Source organism: Perna viridis, chromosome 5 (genome assembly GCF_037379345.1).
Source record: "Perna viridis isolate PV_CMFRI_1.1 ecotype Kerala chromosome 5, ASM3737934v1, whole genome shotgun sequence".
In the NCBI taxonomy this organism is placed as follows: Eukaryota; Metazoa; Mollusca; class Bivalvia; order Mytilida; family Mytilidae; genus Perna; species Perna viridis.
This window is the reverse complement of record NC_142449.1, coordinates 14,976,873-14,996,498: the sequence shown is the minus strand read 5'-3', so window position 1 is coordinate 14,996,498 and position 19,626 is coordinate 14,976,873. Positions and strand designations below refer to the sequence as shown.

The window sequence follows — 19,626 nt, the reverse complement described above, 5'->3', positions numbered from 1 at the left end:
TTGTACCGCTAGACATCTTACTATTAGGTTTCTGGAACAGCTAGGGTTATGTTGCTACAAAATTGAAGTCATCACTAAGGAAGATTTATGGTCGTCATCATGAACTCGTGGGTCGTTACGGTGCACCATGAAAACTGATTTGTTCAACGTGTCATATTTTTTTAGACCTCCGTGGGTGTTTCTAGACAAGCAGAGGACGTTTACCTAGCTGTACACCTGGTCCATGTTCGGATCCATTTTATTTGTTGTGTATGCTTTTTAAATTTCATCGATTAACTGGCAAAGACCTACAAATTATCTCTAATTGTTTTCGACTTAAAACAGTTTGAGATTTTTAAAATGTACATGTATAAAAACTTAATAACAATAAAACCTCAATAACATGAAATCCTACTTATTGTGATTTATTATTATTATTTTATCCATGATGCTCCAATTTTCCTTTATGACAAAGTGTATTCATAAGCCTATTGAATAAAAGAACACAGGAAATATATGTCACATCTTAGATCTGTAACATGTCTATGGTGATATATATCCCCAAATAAAACTTCACACTATTAAAACGTGGCCAGGTGCACATCAAATAAATCCCTTAAGTCTACGGTAATGTTTACTCCTACAATGTAAGCGGTTGGAATTCCGTTCCTCTAACCAAGTCAGAAAACAGCTTGCCAGACAACCTCTAGCATTGCTGGAGTACATTGTTGTTTACAGGGAAATCAACAACTGATCATTTGATTTGATTTCGATCCAAGCTTGAAATCGTTCAAGATTACTGATGATCATGCAGTTGTTATCCTCGGCAAAAATAAGGCTAAAAATCTAAGATTCTGGTTTCCTTCCGAGAAAGGTGGGTTAAGATAAAATGACTTAAAAGTTGACACTTACTTTTAAACTTACATTTAAACAAAACAGTTTCGTTTCGAGGCCGTATTCCTAAAAATGCATTCAATCCTATTACGTATGCAAAAATTTAATCACGTGGTTGAGAAGGAAGACTTGTCTTTGTCTGCCATTTCCGTTCAAGTGAAATTTCCGGTCAAAAACTTTGGGTAAAACCATTTAAAACTTTACCAAAGAAATTCTAAGAGGTGAGAAAGTAACACAGTCACAATTTTATTTATATTTTTATTTTTATTTTATAGCCTTTTTAATATAAAGTGGCATGACAGTGATGTAAAATCCGAAAGACTCAAGCTTGACCAAACAGGATGTTGAGCGTGGTCTTGCTTTCCGGAAGTTTTGATTACATTACTCGATTGCGCTGTTGCAGACAGGCATTTCCTCTTCCGATTGGCACTCAATCGTAAAGATGCAACTCTTCGAACGAGAAATGTTGACCATGCTGTGCATTTTGAGAAAAGTGACCGCCATTTTTGTTCACGATGTGCCTTCTTGCCAATCTTGGTAGATCGTAATTTAGCCCTTAATCTGACGACAACAAACTATGTGAAAAGTGGAAGAAGGTTGCATTCTTTGTATATCCTACAAGGTGTGGAAAAAATTGAAGATTTAAGCTGTTTGACCATGACCTTTCAAAATCCTATTTTTCTGTAGTTTGATGGTCTACAATACATGACTACTTGAACCCAGCTTGTAGTAGTCCGAATTTCCTCTGACCCTGCTACCCTCCTCTTTTTTATTTGGAAATTAATATGTCGGATTTGGGTCAGAACAATGTGCCATACATAAAGTTGGAGATTTAGCGGTACCGCAGAGTATCGCCCTTCAACCGCTTGTAACGACTTTCGAGTTGAAATTGTGCATGTCACACCTACCTAGTTCGATTGCGGAATCATTTTCCTGTATGCTGATACCAAATGTGCTACAAAAATTACATTTATTATTGAAGTTTCGATAATTTTCCACATGAGACCCTGTTTTGTTGACATTTTAACCGTAATAGAGAGTAGGCGGAGCTTGTTATTTTGGAACGGAAGGGTAGCGGGCACGTAATTTTTCAGCAGAATTTTGAAATATTCTGTTAGATTCCGGTTTTAAAAATCGTTTCTGCTCCATTCTGTTCCAAAGGTAACAAGCTCCGCCTACTTTCTATTACGGTTCAAAATGTCAACAAAACAGGGTCTCTCGTGGAAAATTATCAAACTTCAAGCGTAAAGGAAAATGATTCCGGAATCGAACTAGGTAGGTGTGACATGCACAATTTCAACTTGAAAGTCGTTACAAGAGGTTGAAGGGCGATGTTCCGCAGTACTGCTAAATCTCCAACTTTTTGTATGGCACATCGTTCTGACCCCAACCCGACATATCAATATCCAATTAAAAAAGAGGAGGGTTGCAGGGTCAGAGGAAATTCGGACTAAGCTTATAGTTGTTTAGTAGTTCATAACTTCTGTGGTTCTGTTGAAGAGGGACTGTATATAAGATAATTTTTGCTTACTATAATATGAGGAAGGTGAAACCTTAAATGCTTCCGAAAAAATCATAGCGAGCGCTGCGAAGCGGTGTGAGCTCTACGGTTGTTACATGTACTTTCAAAATTTTCCTAAGGTTCCCCAATATACTAATGAAAAAAAATCATGTCCCAGAAATAACAAAAAGTAACTGTCCTTACGGAGAAAACTAATTTCCTTCAATCAAACAAATAAAAAAAATATAGGTTAAGATTACATGTCGGTAAAAATAAATTCATCTTATCTGATAGTTTTCAAGTCTTTTTCCAATTTGTTTTACTTATTTATAGAAGTGAATATTACGTTTATAAAAACTTCATGAAACACGTGGATATACTGATGTGTATCTCCGCTGTTTCACTGTTGCTGTTGTCAAGAACCTAACCCGTCTTGGAAAAAAATATAACTTATCCGTGGAGAACTGAAATATTTCCGGTATTTGTACAGATTGATCTGACAGGCCAAAACTGAAATGGATGTTGCTAGAGACGCCCTTAAGGGATACAAAATGTAAAGTATTGCAAAGTGCTATAAAGTTATTAATTAATTAACAAGGCAAATTTTCAAATACAAATATTGATTTTGCTTGCTGCTTAAATATAAATAAAAATATTGCACAAAAATTTTTATTCAAGCTGACCCTCCCTCTTTGTAATGCCCCTTATTATTTTTTCCAGTCTCGCACAGATGGTACATGTATGGTAAAGTTCACAGTGCTTGCTGATTTAGGCAATGCGTACCTTATATTATAAATTCAAACACCTGTCATAATTTTTGTAATTGGTAAAATGTGTAATAATATGTGGTTTTTCATTGTTCTTATGCTTTTTTTTTATTTGTCATAGTCTGAAATATGTATGGGCCGAAATGTCCAGCTTTGGTAAAGAACTGTGCTTGTCATTGTCTGAAATGTCTTTGGGTCGAATTGTCTGGTATCGATTACTTAATTTTTGTAAACTTTGGGGTGCCATGTTTTGACTGTCCCTATCTTAGAAAATGCTCAGATTCAATTTATATTTAATCATGGAAGCAAGTTTATGTTTCATAGACTGGTGTTGTCCTCAAACGCATTTACAAAGTATATGAAAATGAAGCTGCCATTATACCGTTTTTAAGCTCCCGATTTTACATGCCTCAAACCTGATATTGATGCTTTATCTGCCCATAAGTATGCAGGACCCAGCTGATATTATACCATTTATGCTCCTTTCGGGAGTGTATAAGGTTATAGAGTATTCATAGGCATCTTTTGATAAAGAGAAATCTTCTTGAATAAAGGGTCACTTTATTTAAAGGGAACCATCTGTGGTACTACAAATTTAATTTGAGTGGTAGCTTGTTATGTTGTTTTTTTAATGTAAACAAGTTTTCTTCTGTTTTAGTAAACAATGGAGGAGAATGGGGATGGTAGTGGTAATGATACAATCACAGTAACTATGACAGATGATGGATACATTTCTATGTGTAAGCATTAGTTTCTCTTTTAAAATAGTTGTATGCTAAAGAATTTGTAATATTAAGAACATGGTGTGAAAAACTGAAAAGGTTTAATAAAAGCAGAAATATTTAAGGTTTTCAGAAGGGAAATAGTACTTATCGATTGAATCAAGATTGACTGACTTCATGTATAGTCTTATCAAGTATTACCAAACTGCCAAACTACATGTTCTTATCCGTATCAAAGTTGCCACTCGATTACATCAGGTGATTAATTAGCCATGTAAATACAGTGATTGGGATGAAAATTTTGCCAATAGGACTATGGCCCCTCACCCTTCAGTTCAATGGGACATTTTTTATTTCAATGGGCCATTCTAAAAAAAACAGACAAAATTTGGAATAGCAGCTAAGGCCGGCTAGACATAGATATTGAAGACCAAATGTAGCATAAACTTTAATTTACACTGCAGGTCAAATGTTTATTGTTATTTCAGTTAATTGTCACATCAAATCACTTCTTTTCTGTTGTTTGAGTTTAATACTAATGTACTTTAATAGTGCTTTATCATAGTCCACAGTCCCCCATCAGTAAGAACCTAACTTTGCTATCAAAGTAGTTTATCACAAATGATAGGAAAGAGTCTGTTTTTTTGTTTGGCAGCGATCAGATTTTGGATTTTTTGGGGTGCTTCAGGACCAGATAATATGACTGCACTATTATCAATATTTTCAATAGGGGTTGATAATCATGTCCAGCTGCCAACTTAGTTTCTACAACAATAGCAGTTTGATTCTGGTAATTACCATCATTAATATTTTTTTGGCTTTGAAAAATATAATTTCTTCTGTTTTGGGTCTAGCTTAAAAATGTCTTTGGTGGCATTTTCAGTTTTAAATGGGACCGCCAGTCAATGCTTTTCCGATATTATCAAATTATTTTTCTTCTTTAAAACCATGTTTATTGTTCTTTCAAGTGTGTAAGTGATTGAGAATATTTAATCTAAAAAATCGACAAAGCACTGTTTCATTTCCCAGTCTTCAAATCCCCTTGAAAATGTGGCGATCAAAACATCCACCTGCAGCTAATTATAGAATTGTTAAAAGACACGTTCGTGCCTTTTTTACTGTCACAAGTAGTGGACAATACTCCACCATCAGTGATGGAAACTTAATGTGCACACATGGCGCGACACATTAGTCACTCAATGCGCTATTTTAAGAGGAAATGCAACTATGGCACGTGGCACTCGGTAATCCCAATCACTGCTAAATAGATGTATCTAATAATGAGTTTCAGAATGTGGATTAAGTACAGAAATACTTCCAAGACTGTATATGTGTATGTATGCAGGTTTTTGATCAGTGTCATCAAATTTTGTTTTCTTCTCACTTGTCATTTATTTTTCTCTCAGAAAATAATGTTACTGATACTGAAATCATTTGATACGGCTACTAAAAGCGTTAAGGACAGTGGAAATTAAGTTCATTCAGTGATCTCCCGAGGGCCATTTAAGATCACATTGTCCTGATGCTATATTTTTTTCCAGGATACCATCTGAAAAGAACTTTCTATAGGGTCCAATACAGGTGTAATGCTAAAATTGTTAGATACAAGATGCTATATTGAAATTCAGGGGTTACCAGGTTGCTTTCTGTAAATCTTAGGGATAACATCATCATTCTGGTTCTCTTCTCTGTGGCTGACATTGAAATTATTTTGGTTAAATTATGTAGTCAACTATGTTAAAATATGAAATGATTTTATTTCATAATTAGCCATGAAAAGGCCACATGAAGATGACGAAGCAGTATTAGAGGAAGAGCCGGTTGCCAAACAGCTCCATCTAGAAACAAGTGACGGTAATGTAGTGGAAGTTGGGCATGAAGAATTGCAATTGGAGGAAACAATAACCCAGGATGAACAGCCACAAGCAGAAATTATCACTACTGATGGGTTAGTTATATTTAAGACCTTGGTGTGTTATCACTGAATTATTTCTTCTTTGCCATTGTCGTTTATCTTGTATTTTATACAAATATGATTTATTCTGTTAAAGGTAGTCAAAACCTGCCCACTACAACTACGTTTAATTTTCTTTGCAGTCTATAACATATTCTTAATTGAACAAAAGAAATTATGAATTCAGTTTCTATTAGTTCGGTGATTTTCATCTGATAACTACTAAATTTAAGTTCTAACTTTGATACCAATATATCTATTTCAGTGTTATTTATGAAGAAGAGGTTGTACAGAATCAAGGTAATGCTCCACAGTATCAGAACCTAATTATACAACACATGGATATAGCAGAACCTTTGGCTACACTTAAAACCTTACTTGAAATGAGACTTCAATGCTCCTTGTCAGACCATCAGTTCTTCCTTCAAGATGCCATTCAGGTGAGGTGTATTTACATTACAATAACTTCTGTGACCTTTAAGGAGAAGAAGTTGAATATATAAAAATTCTATTTGTATGAAATATACTTCAAATTTTGCCATCTTTGTCCTTTAAATTTTATTTTATATTTAAAAATCATTTTTTGTTTAATTGAATATTTCACTTAATTTTTGTCTCATTTTCTGTTCAAAGCTTTATTTTCAAAATCTTTGAGTCATTTATTCTTGTCACTTTTATTGAGATACTATACATTAACAGTATTTTAATTGAAAAAAATAATCTTTTTGTCACTGTTTTTTCCCCTTTTGTTGATTTTTCTAGACTTGTAACGCTTCTTGACACTTTTTGAGTCCTAATTAGTGAGACCAGTATTACATAGCGTTCGTACTTCAGTCTTTTTGCTAAAGCCTGAAATACCTACTGTTGTGTCGTATGGGAATCAAAAAAAAGTATCTTAATTTAAATAATTATTGAAGACCTTATAATAAATGCATTTTAGTGAGGAAGATACAAAACTATCTAGCAGTTTATGAAAAGTTCTGCAGGAGGTTATTTCTTGTCAGTCTGAAATCGGGCTCTCAATGCTTCCAAGGCTATCACTTTATTTGGCATTGAATAGTTACATCATAATGAGGGCTTCGTCCTCTATGATTGTAATGAGTTTTGACAATAATTTAGAAAACTATAAAACAAGCCATTTTTTCATTTAAAAAAGTCATTTACTGCACATATTATGGTGATATCTTCTAATTCGTGGAAAAGTGATTTTCTTTTACATTTTATTCATTGTGGCATGAAATCACTTTTCTGAATGAATTAAAAGATATCATCGTAATAATGAAATGAAGTTCAAATAAAACTTTCTGAATCTATTTTGTATCACACAGCATAAATCTGTATTTTACAGATTACAAAGACTTTGAAATACTGATTCTTACTACTACAAAGATTAAGAGAGTGCAAATTCTTCCATCAGCATACCATATTTTTTTCCATTTTTGTCTTTTAGAAGATGCAAAAAAGTTCATATATTTGTAATGTGTGTGGTAAGGTTGAAAGTTTTGTAATTTATTAAACAACAGGGTTTACATGTTAAATTTTGACTTAAATTTTGGTAGCCAATATGTATTATTCTTTACAATCACTGTCAAAATTTTAGTAGCTCTCACCAAATATTAGGGGTCATTGGCAAGTGAGTCCCTGCTTATTTCAGGGTTTCCCTGCCTCTGGGATAATTGAAAAAAACCTGGGAATTTTATTTGTGGTGCTCTTGGCAGGGAAAAAGTCTTGAAAGTGCGTAAAATTTAATATGTCCAAGAAAAACCCTTGAAACATAAGTTAGGAAAAAGTTACTTCCCTTTGGTCTCATTCATCCTTCGCTTCCTTACCCCGAACATACTTTATTGCTACATTGCAGCCTTTTTTTTGGGGTGAGGTGTATGGTAAGAATCGAACTAAAATTGTGGGCTTGCTCACAGCTGTAATGGAGTAATGAAAGCAATGTTTAATTACGATGTGATATTCAATTTTTTGCTTAGCATTTGCCAAGTCAACTAAAGTTGGTTTAAGTCTTTTTTCCCAATGCAATATCGTTTAATAAAAATACATTCAAAGATTGCGAAATTTTTATAAATATCACATATTTACTTTCATATGGTTTAGTTAGCATTGAATTGGAACCAAGAACGTTAACAAGAAAAAAACAATTTTCTGAGGAAGTTAGGGATTGAAATAGCTAACGCTAATATTATTGAATTTTAAAAAATTAAAAGGGCTTTTTATTTCAGTCTAAAACAAGTTGTGGCTAAAAACCCTGTAGAAAACATCCTGGAAAACATGTAGATCCTAGAAATATCCTGGAAAACATGTAGGTCCTAGAAATATCCTGGAAAAAGCCTTAAATTTTATGTCAGTAAAAGAGTGGGAACCCAGTTATATCAAACCCTGGAATAATGAAGTTCACTTAAAAGTGGGTTATACTAATATCCAAGTTTCAAAATCTAAGTTTTGATAAATGACCCAAAAACACTTCTTAAATCTTCCCTTTACTAAAGAGTAAACTTTGTAATGAATGAATAAACTGGTAATGCTTACATATGAAATTTACTCTTTATTACTCAGTAGGTGTCTGAGTATTTAACTTAGATAGGAAGGAAAATTATCGTCTTCTACTACTCCCTTTAACTATACATTTGCCTTTTCAGTTGGATACAAACAAGAGTTTAGTGGACCAATGTGTGCAAGGAGAAGGAATGGTTCAGATCAATTTGGAGATTAAATCACAGCCAGGTTAGCTTAATGTTAATTTAGTTATTGTGTTTTTCTTTTTTTATAAAAAAAAAAAATTGTCTACAGAAGTAAGATGAAAATTTTCTTCTTTCACTGTTTTCTTGTTAATCTGTTAATCTGTATATACTAATAATGTGTTCACATTAAGGAGATAGACCTAGGGTAAGGGACACAGCTCTTAAAAATCATTGGAACGTTAGTATTCAGCATTTCTCATCAATCATATGTACGCATCAAAGAAACATGGATTGATTTCATTATGTGTCAAATGAAAGCTTGATAGACTTTGGTGGATTGAATAAGATAAAAACATATCACCAATTTCAAGAGTTGTGTCCCTTACACTAGGTCTACCTAGTTAAATAAAATTTACTTTTCTTTACCTAGGTTTAATAAATAATTTACTTGACTTTTACTTTACTTGGGGATTCTTTTTTATATATGTTACATGTACATGTACATTGTATATCTTTTTATCAGTTGAAGTAGTAATATTCTTTTTATGAATAAGGAAGTAAATTTACAGAAACAAATCTCTGTCTTATCAAGGAAGTGTCAGGAATAGAACATATTAAATTAATACAATGTAAATTTGTTTTGATAAACTTTGAGATCAGCCTTTAAAAATTATGTGTTAATTTTTTATACGACCTCATATTTCTTTATTTGTGTCTAGTTTAGAATTGTCAGTTGTAGACTTGAAATAGTTTCTTAATGTTCTTTTGCAGGTGTAAAACCCAAAATAAATATTGTTGACATTTTGAAACCTGCGGATGAAGTTGAGACAACACCTGTTGAAGGTGAGTTGTTAAAAAGAAAGAAAAAATAGTCCATAATAAAAATGTATATATGCAAAAAGTTGTTCTGTTTCATGTTTTTGTTTTAATTGGTGCACAGGGTGGAATGGTAACAAACTTAATATCATGTGAGACATTTCCATTTTCTTGGACTATGTTCAGTTACTGTGTAAATGTAGTACATGACATAAAATTTGATGGACAGCAATGAAAAATGTGAAAATAGGTTTTTGCAGTAAATTTAGCACACAATTGTTCACCATTTAATATGTAGGAATCAAAACTTGATTCTTTAATTGTTTGATGTTTAAACCTCTATTCAGCAAGGCCAGGATATTGGTGATCATGATAGCTGTTCTTCATATGCTTGGTTTATGTTAGAACTACTTAAATGAATTTTTCGATCTAAAAAACATGCAAGTTATTGAGATTGTATTATTAGTTAAGAGTTCGTCAGTTTTCATTTACAAAATTATACTACAGGGTTACATGTGATCCCCATGTCTAATTTCTATAGATTTACATCTTTGATTTTATAAATTGAAATTTTCTGCAGAACCACCTCCTCCTCCTGTTCAGACTGTACATACACCTAGTAAGAAATCCCAGACCAAAGTTGTTATCCCATTACCTGAGGAATCAGAGAATGTCACACGATGGATTGTAGATCAGAACTTCAGAAAAGAACAAGAAAGGTTAAAGATTCCATTTGGTAAGTAATGTTGACGTTTTGAAATTCTAAGATACAACACGAATTGATCATGTTTAAAGGGGAATCTATTATCTGTTCATAAGGCAGACAAATAAAAATATTGTACATGTCCTTTTGGGCATTTGTAGTGGAAGTAGAAATGTTTGTTCTTACTTTATTCAGAAAAACAAAATGTTCAAATAATTCATAGTGCAGGGTATAGTTTTTTGTGAACAAAATGGATTTGTAATTTGTGAATTATTTGGAAAATTTATATTCATAATTTATGACATTGATTTGTTTGATAGATCCAATGCAGTGGAGTGAGTTACATGTTCGACATTGGATAGACTGGGCTATCAAAGAGTTCCAGTTGGATAATGTGAATGTGGATAACTTCAGAATCAATGGAAGACAACTGTGTGAGATGACTCATCCAGAGTTTGTCAAATTGATTCCTTTTGACAGAGGAGACATATTTTGGACTCATCTTGAACTTCTTAGGAAGTGTAAATTTGTCGGTAAGTTGCTTGGTTGGGGGGATGCGTGTATGTTATAGTTTGTCAAAAAACATACAAATCATCCCATACCCAAAACTTCAAGTTACATCTATATGTTAAAGGGATTATTTCACTACAATCGATTATTTACATTTTAAATTTAGTCCCCTGCCTTTTGCAAAAGCGGGGAATTGTAGAATTCAGCTTTCTGTCCTTCAAAATAGGTTTCCGGGGCATAACTTTTGAACACCTTCATAAACTGTCATCAAACTTGTACAGTTGAAGGATTTTGTGGTCTGTGGGTCAAAGTCACACATGCTTAATGAGTATTTGGGTGGAAAAGTGATTTACGGGGCATAACTCTTGAACGTCTTCATAGTCTTTCATTACACTTACACATTTGAAAGCTTGTGAGGTAAGGAAGACACATGTTTATTTTGGGGGTCAGTAGATTTACACATACTTAATAAAATAAATTTTTTTGTAACGAAAATTGGTGTCTGGGGCTTATGTTTTGAGCATTTTCATAGATTCATCAAACTTACACATTTGATTGCTTATGAGGTAAGCGGGGAAGTATGTAATTATGCTTTCCATCTGTCTGAAGTTTGTTTTCATGTGCATAAATTTGTGGCAATGAACTTTTCTTTTCATTACTAATAACCCATGAAATGTCACTTTTGTTGTGTGACAGGTGACCTGGAGCACTGATATTGTTGATGTAAAATCTCAGTGTTAAGTGTCTTTACAATATTTTATGCCAATAGCTATTACAATGAATACTAATCTAATTTCAGCTGTAATGCAGACTCCAACTCCACATGCTATAACAACAATAACTGTTTCTACCTCAGGACAACAAGATGGTAAGTAATAATAGTGAAATAGTCATATCAAATCAAAGCTTCTCTATAGATACACAACTGCTTTACTTTCTGCTTCCATTCCTTTGTGTCTTCATATGAAAACTACAAAAACTACTTCTAAGCCCATATTTGACTTGTATGCATTAAAACTAAAAGTAAAAAACCAATGTATTTGGATTTACAGAACTTAATACGTATGAAACTGTGATTTTTAAGTTTTAAATATTTATTTTTCTTTGTTAGGAAGAGTAAAACATCTGAAGCAACACAGACCAAGATCTCCAAGGATAACTGGGGATGAGAGATTAACACATGGAAACAGAACAGGTTTGTTATGGTTTTCCTATACTTATTGAACAGTCTGTGGGGTGGCTGATTGGCTAATAAGCTATTGGCCATGAATAGAGTTGGTATTTCAATGAAAAAATGACATTATAATATAGATAGCAGTGTTTTATTGAATGTTACCTGTGCAGTAAATTTCGATAATTAACACTTTCGGTAATTCGGTAATTGCACTCTCTGACTCCAAAACTTCACAACTTGATATCAATCTGCCAGTCACTGAATTTAAAATTCATGTTGAAAATATTGATGAATTATGAAAGGAATCTATGTAATAAATAGGACAATCAATTGGCTATCGTGAACAAAAATATGATCAATCCTGCAAAGAATGCTTGGAGATTTAACTTATGCATGGAACAAGCTCCTCACACTTGTTAACTGGGCTTTCTTTGGCACTCGTGATAATATTTTGGTTATTCACTCTTTCCATTAATTATCCTATTAATCACCTGATAACTTGTGTTGGTAGTTAACTGGACATTTGACAAAGTTTAATTCTCCTTGTTTAGCTATTTCACCAGGTAATGGTCATTCAATCAAAGGAAGGCCAACCATAAAGTCAATTATATTTCTTACTGTAAATTTGTTAAATTTATGACATTTTTTTAACAACACACTACATGATATATTGTTGTATCAAGTCAGATATGATCTTGTATTTTACTGCTTGGTCAGAATAAAATATTTCTCATGCTTTTGAAATAATATTCAAAATGCTGACTTGGATATATATGAAATTGATGCTCTTTTTTACAATATTTTTCAGTTTTGTTAAGTATGAATATATTCTGTATTGATAATATAAACAAACTATTAAAATATAAATCCTATATGTATTAGTCTAGCAACACAACTCTTATCTTTGCAAAATAGTATTGCAGTATTGATATGCATCATCTCAATATAAGCAATTCATTTACTGATAATATATGTAAATGTTCTTAATTATTCTAACAGGTAACAATGGTCAGATACAGTTATGGCAGTTCTTGTTGGAGTTACTAACAGACAAGGATTGTCGAGAAGTTATACAGTGGGTTGGAGATGAAGGAGAATTTAAACTGAACAACCCTGAAATGGTGGCTCAATTGTGGGGTCAGAGGAAAAACAAACCAACAATGAACTATGAGAAACTCAGTAGAGCTCTTAGATACTACTATGATGGAGATATGATTGCTAAGGTATGATTTATTACACCTCCAACTGCAAGGTTGGGGGTGTATAATGATAGTAGTGTCCTTACTTCCTTCCATTACATAGAGGGGTACGCATCTCTAATCTGTTACTCCTACTACACCACTCTATGGAATTTAATGAAACTTTCATAGAATCTATTATATATTTCAATTGTATAGAATCTGTATTATATATTTCAATTGCATAGAATTTGTATTATATATTTCAATTGTGCATCTCCTACTTAAGGTATTGGTTAAAATCATTTAGCAATATGTGAAATCTGTCATTTATGAAGAACGGAACACATGAATACCCATCTCTAATCCTACACCACTAAATAGAATTTAATGAAACTTTACAGAATCTTACTTACATATTTCATTATGCGCCACCTAGTTTAGAATTTGATCCAATCAATTTGGAAGTCATAAAGTGCACGTTTTGAAATAGTGGAGTAGAGTATCAATTGAATGAGCATTGCTCACATTTATTTTAGTTATAATACATATTTTTATGGATATGAAGTCCAACTATGGTTTCCTGCACATAGATGTTTACAGCCTCTTCTTTTATACTACAAAAAGTATTTTCAAGTATTACTTTTCAAACTTTCATGATAATTTGTTTTTGATAATTATGAACTTCATTTTAAAACCATAATTTTGTCCTTAAAAAGGCAGGTGGTAGACTCTATTACTCATTGCTTGCTGTCACATAAATTATAAGTGATAAGACACCAGAATTTATGTTTTAGGTTCATGGAAAAAGATTTGTGTACAAGTTTGTATGTGACTTGAAAATGTTATTAGGATATACAGCTGGTGAACTGAATAGACTAGTAACATTTTGTGCTGAAAGAAAACTACAAAGAGTTCGAGAAACACTGCGACCTGGTACTTGTAAGTACATGTTTTCACAAAACCTTTGTAAAGGAAATATGATAGAAACAAAAGAACAATGGGCACATGTCTCCTGCTATTGCTATTCCTAAATTTTTATGTCCCAGCTCAACTTTTTATTTAAGTTGGTAGATTATTGCTAAAAAGAACTTTATACACATGGTTGTAAAAAAAAATTTCATTTGTTAAATTTCTATTTATTTGCAATTTATCTCATTGATATGTTATCACAAATAGTTGCATTTTCATCTCTTTGTTTATGTACTTATTTCTTTAGTACAGATAGCAGTGACAACATAGTAATACTGAAGAATGCTGCATAAAATCTCAGAGGGTGTGATACTCTTAGCATGGTTGGAAATCTCAAACCCCTTTACATGAATTGTGATATTCCAATAGAACTGACCAGATCATGATATTAATTCGCAAGTTTGAATTACATCAGCTGCAGGGGTCAATGAAGAATTATTGAGAACATCTAGTGTAGAAGTTTTTTGAGTGAATTATATTAGCCTCGCATAATTTCTCAGTTGCCTTATTTAAATGTTTGTTTAAATAGATCTAAAACTTATGATGTGTACAAATTTGCACAAAAAGTGCTTTGTAAAAAGTTGTCTCTAGTATCCAATGTATATATATTTTTTACCCTTATTGTATTTATTTAAGAATGCATTAGTTCAAATATGAGAATCTTTAGCAGTTAGCTTATGATTTGCAAACTTGAGTTTTCATTATGGTAAATATTGACTCTTTTGTAAAGACTTCTGGCACTGAAAGAGGGATTAAGCCTGCCTTAAGTTCTTTATAAGAAACTTAATACAAATGTGTTGGTGAACATGCTTTTAGGTGGTAATGGTTGTTGAATGTATTACTTGCATTGAATCTCGCACTGTTTTACAATTCCTATTGCTATGATAAAGGATCATGTAGATGATATTGAGAGAAAACATCTAATGGTGGTAGTGAACGTTAATGGTTGGCCTTCAAGATTTAATCATTGTTAAATCCAAGCCTTTTGTTTAATTTTAGAATCATGCTGTACAATAAATCTACTAGTTAAGTTTCCCACCTTTGTTTCTTACAACAATGCGAGTAGATTGTCAAAATGTGAAAGTACTATTGTTTGTGGGGTACCAATTTTCATGGATTTCGTAGGTAGGTCAGACCACAAATTTTGGTTCCCAATAGAAAGATTTCCATTGATCTGTACACTGAAAACCTTTAAACCACTAATTCAAGAATCCACAAACTTGCGTTCCTTCCCTAATCCATGAAAATTGGTATTCACTAATTAAAATACTTTCACAGTAATCAAATGGATCAAGTGTCGTCGCTCATTCCTTTTTCCATCAGTCAATAAATATCTAAAGTCTTCTTATTTTTATATGAATCAGGGTAATTATACATGATATATTACTTATTTTCTTCTCACATATGCGTAGTTTGTTAAATAAGCCATATTATTGGCTTACCTTTGTTATTTATGAACCTTGCCAGGGCAGGTGAACAGATTTTGCCTTTGCCATGTGCTATTTTTGTGATCTATGTGAGCCACACCACTGCTTCAGTTGCTATTGCTTAGATCATGCTGTACATACTTCCTGTATCAGGATTAATGTTAGTGCTCAGGGTCCTCTAACATCTGTAAATAATATAAATAGAATTGTCAGTGATGAGTATTTATTATTTCATATAAGAATGATGTGAGAATAGTATTTAGACAACTAGTTATGTTTCTCAGATCACCATAAAGTGGTTGTTTATGACTAACACAATTAAAACAATCTTTTTATCTTACCCTGAGCTTTATGGGGGTATACATTGATCATGGTGTCCATTTGTCTGACCATAACTTTTTCGCTATTTAACTGCAAATACTTGCAGCTACTTGATATTTTGACAGCTGTTCCAAAATGTATGAACACCATATTCTGAGATTAGATTTCAGACTGAAGCAACCTTGACTTCCCGTTTTATGACTTTCTATTTTGACCATGTGGGTGGGGCAAGTCGTATTCTTTAATGAGCTTTGTTCACAGGTTTTATAGTTCATCTTCATGTAGCCAATAAATTGTTTTCCAAAATCTAGTATAATGTAGTTATTAAACTTTTTACTGTCCTATGCTGATTTAACATGAATGATCTTTATCTATCATTGATATTGTTTTATTAGGAGTATAATGTTTATTTGTTATGCTTTTTAAGTTCAGCTCTGCCTTAAAACCAGACAGAGGCTTATGATTAGTGATTCATGCATTTCTTAATCCCAATAATTTTGATTGGAAATCCGTCAGTAAGCCTCATAGAAACTTCATTGGACAATAATGGTGCAAATGAAAGTTGGTCACTGGCGATATTTACACTTAAAATTTTGTTGCATTCTACTACATAAAAGTACAGGAAAATTCCTTGCCAGAATGTTTAAACTGTAACCAGTCAAAATATATCATAATATATAGACGATCATAGGAGATGAACACAGTAGGAATTGTTTTTAGGATGTAACCACAGTATTCCTTGATTATCTTGAGATATGATGAATCACTCCTGCCTGGTTTTAAAACTGACCAATACATCTAACAACATACAGTGTATAATACTTTAAACATACATATGTATATGATGAAGATGAATGTGATTTTGTTTGCCTTAGTTGTTTACATTGTGAGAAGTTCTAACCAATGTTGTTAATGATTTTTTTTATATGGTTAAAATGTCTCTACTTGTTTAATCTTGTGTAAATATATTGATGTAAATATGTACATTTGTAAAAAGCTATTTATGTTAATTGAACTTGCTCATTCTAATGCTGTAAACTGCATTTAAACAGTCGTGTCATGATTTTTTTAATGGGAGGGACTGAAGCTGATATCCTTATGACACCACATTTGACTTCAAATTATTGGTAAACATACAATTATTTAGTACATACAGGTAATGGAAAAAAGCCTGCATAGGAAAATGACCACATCATTATGGCTATATACTGTAATATTTCTACTTGAATATTTTAATGAAAGTTGTAATTGATCTCTCAAGTTTTTATTTTGTAAAACTTTTGTACAGCTAAAGCAAGAAAATTGTAGTGTTTAGGATTTACTATAATCTATGACTATCATACATTTGAAATCAAAATGATTATTTGCTACATGTACCTGTAAACATAACTTTTTATTATTTGACAGTTTTATCTTTTTGTATTTCCTTATTTTTTTTGTTAACCACAGTGGACCAATATGAAGACCAAATTCCTTACCATTATACATTAAGGAGATAGACCTAGGGTAAGGGACACAACTCTTAAAAATCACTGGGAAGTTTGTATTCAGCATTTTACATCAATCTCATGTAAGCATCAAAGAAACATGGATTGATTTCATTCTTATTCAAATGAAAGCTTGATAGGCTTTTGAGAATTGAATATGATTTAAACATATCATTGATTTCAATAGTTATGTCCCCTACCCTAGGTCTACCTCCTTAATGAATATTTCTTTCCTTTTGTGTACAGAGCATTTATATATTTGTATTAAAACATAAAGACTGAATAATTTTTGTTAAGGCTAGTAAATTCTTATTATTGAAAACATCATCTTTGAAGATGTTTTCTGAATGCAGGCTTTTTACTGGCTGGGTAAACAAGTCTGTTACACTCAATATGTGTTTGTCAGTCTGTGAGGCTTAAGAGATATCTACTAATCTATAACTTAGGATGTATTGCACTGATATAATTTACACATACTTTATATACACATTGAAGGTGTGCATCTATTATTATGGAGAAATTTTACATGTATTTTCCTACATTTTTATCCTGATAAACTTAGCAATTTTCATCACTTTGTTTTGTTGATGGTACATTGTGTAATCACTAACTCAAAAAGTATTGAATCAATGTTTTTCAAACTTTGCTCAATGTTAAAATTAATATTGAAGGTATGCACTTCAAATTATGGACAAATTTGAAAGAATATTTTTATGAATTTTTATGCTATCATAAGATCATAAGTACTAGAGGTTATTTGGGGAAATATATTGATAGTGATGTCCACCCTTCATTCTCTTATGCAGAGAAGTATCCTGATCATGCTCCTCTTATTTTAGATTTTGATCAAAATAGATTTGGAGGTGCATGTTAGCATTGGAAGTTTGGGTATTAAATAAGCGATATTGCTCACAGTTTTTCTAGTTGATTTAGTACTGAAGATACTCTACATGCTGACAAAATTTGATGGTGACTTAGATCCAGACATATTATAGGTTTTGCTTCTCTCAATGACATATTGAAACATTGCATATTTGTATATTGCTATGCATTTTTATTATGTATTGCAATATCATTTTGTAAATAGCATGTGCATATAGATAGAGAGAAAGAACCTACGATGAACAACTGTCTCATGACCTGTGGCGTTTAACACTATATGTGGAATATCATTTTAAAATATAGAAAGAATAAAACTGAATTTTTATTTCAAAAGAAATTTTTCTTTACTTTAAAGAACTATAATTCTGAAGTATAAACTTGAGTTATCATGAGATAAGAACTTTATATGTACATATTGTTTTAATATTGTATTGTTATTAAATGAAAATATGCATTATATATTTTTATTTGTAAATAGAATTCAAATAAATGAAATCCTTTATCTAGTCTTTTGCTATTTGAATAATAGACATCTATTAAATTATGCATTGTTAGTCTAGTTGCACATGTAAGAACAGTTCTAATTGTAAACTGGTAGAACACTCATGTGTTTCTAGTTTTAATATTTTGTTTTAAATTGTCCCCTGTCAATTAGAAACACAGTAACAATATAATAGGTATCCATTAAATTGCAACAGAAGGATAAATACCTTCTGGAACTGCTTGTAGAACTGCTTATATATTGTCATGTAGTAAAGATATGAATACTAAACTACCATTGAAATTCATCTAGTATTGTAGGAAGTTATTTGATAAAAGACTATTTTGAAGTAATTGAGATTTCAGACAAGGCAAGGGACTTTATATTGCTAACTGGTTTCTCTTTATAAAAGTACATTTAAGTATTTATGTCTCTCTCCCATCACCCACTTCGGTGGGAGACGTATTGTTTCTGGCCTGTCCTTGTGTGTCACAAAGTATGTCAGCAAAACTTTTTTAGAACTATTGAACTAAATTTTACGAAACTTGGTATGCAGCAAGAACATCATATGTAGTTGTGCATATTACAGGAAAATTTGATCCCCTATTTTTTGTAGGAGTTATGCCCCATAGAGCTTTGAAATTTGCCCCCAAAAAAATCCTCATAAATTACTTTTTCAGCATAACTAAATTAAAAAAAATACTCTGGTATTATATAATAATTAAGAGGCCTTTGCACTATCCAAGAACTATATTATGATATACCGTACCAACAGAAATTTATACTGAAAATAATCAAAAAACCATTTCTTTACCTGCATACCTTTCACTTCTGCTCAGAACAGTTTGCGGGACGGGGTGGACATATGTTTTTGCAAACAAAAATAAACTTTAATTCTATAAACAGTATTGCTTTCGAAATTGAAAACTGTTATTCTAATTTTCAAAGTATGTTTGAATTATATGAATTGAAGGGTTTGTTACTACAGATACCTCGTATCTTGACCCACACTTAGAGCACGATGGTAAAGGAAAACTGTTGACCAAACTATACGACGAACGCGATGACTTTTCACTCCGTATTATCAACTTTCCTTTCATCTGTGGCAAAATCCCTTCATCACCAGCGTATGGAGTTTTCACAACACAACTCCTACGCTATGCCACAGCTT

At 32.2% G+C, this 19,626-nt stretch overlaps 1 protein-coding gene across 3 annotated transcripts; it reads left to right on the top strand.

The window, feature by feature from the left end:
• Nucleotides 1-970: 970 nt before the first annotated feature.
• LOC148616193 (GA-binding protein alpha chain-like) lies at nt 971-18,476 on the top strand. Of its 3 annotated transcripts, none has more exons than XM_088582972.1 (13): nt 971-1,094; nt 3,800-3,881; nt 5,634-5,811; nt 6,083-6,257; nt 8,463-8,547; nt 9,276-9,347; nt 9,901-10,056; nt 10,344-10,556; nt 11,333-11,401; nt 11,645-11,728; nt 12,707-12,930; nt 13,683-13,827; nt 14,110-18,476. In XM_088582972.1, the coding sequence occupies exons 2-13, from the start codon at nt 3,806-3,808 to the stop codon at nt 14,148-14,150; spliced, it is 1,518 nt and encodes a 505-aa protein (XP_088439098.1). In that variant the 5' UTR covers nt 971-1,094; nt 3,800-3,805; the 3' UTR covers nt 14,151-18,476. The 3 variants fall into 3 exon arrangements, with proteins under 3 accessions (XP_088439098.1, XP_088439100.1, XP_088439099.1); XM_088582974.1 differs by having other exon boundaries at nt 14,105-18,476; XM_088582973.1 differs by lacking the exon at nt 971-1,094 and adding an exon at nt 1,214-1,495.
• The last annotated feature ends 1,150 nt before the right edge of the window (nt 18,477-19,626 follow it).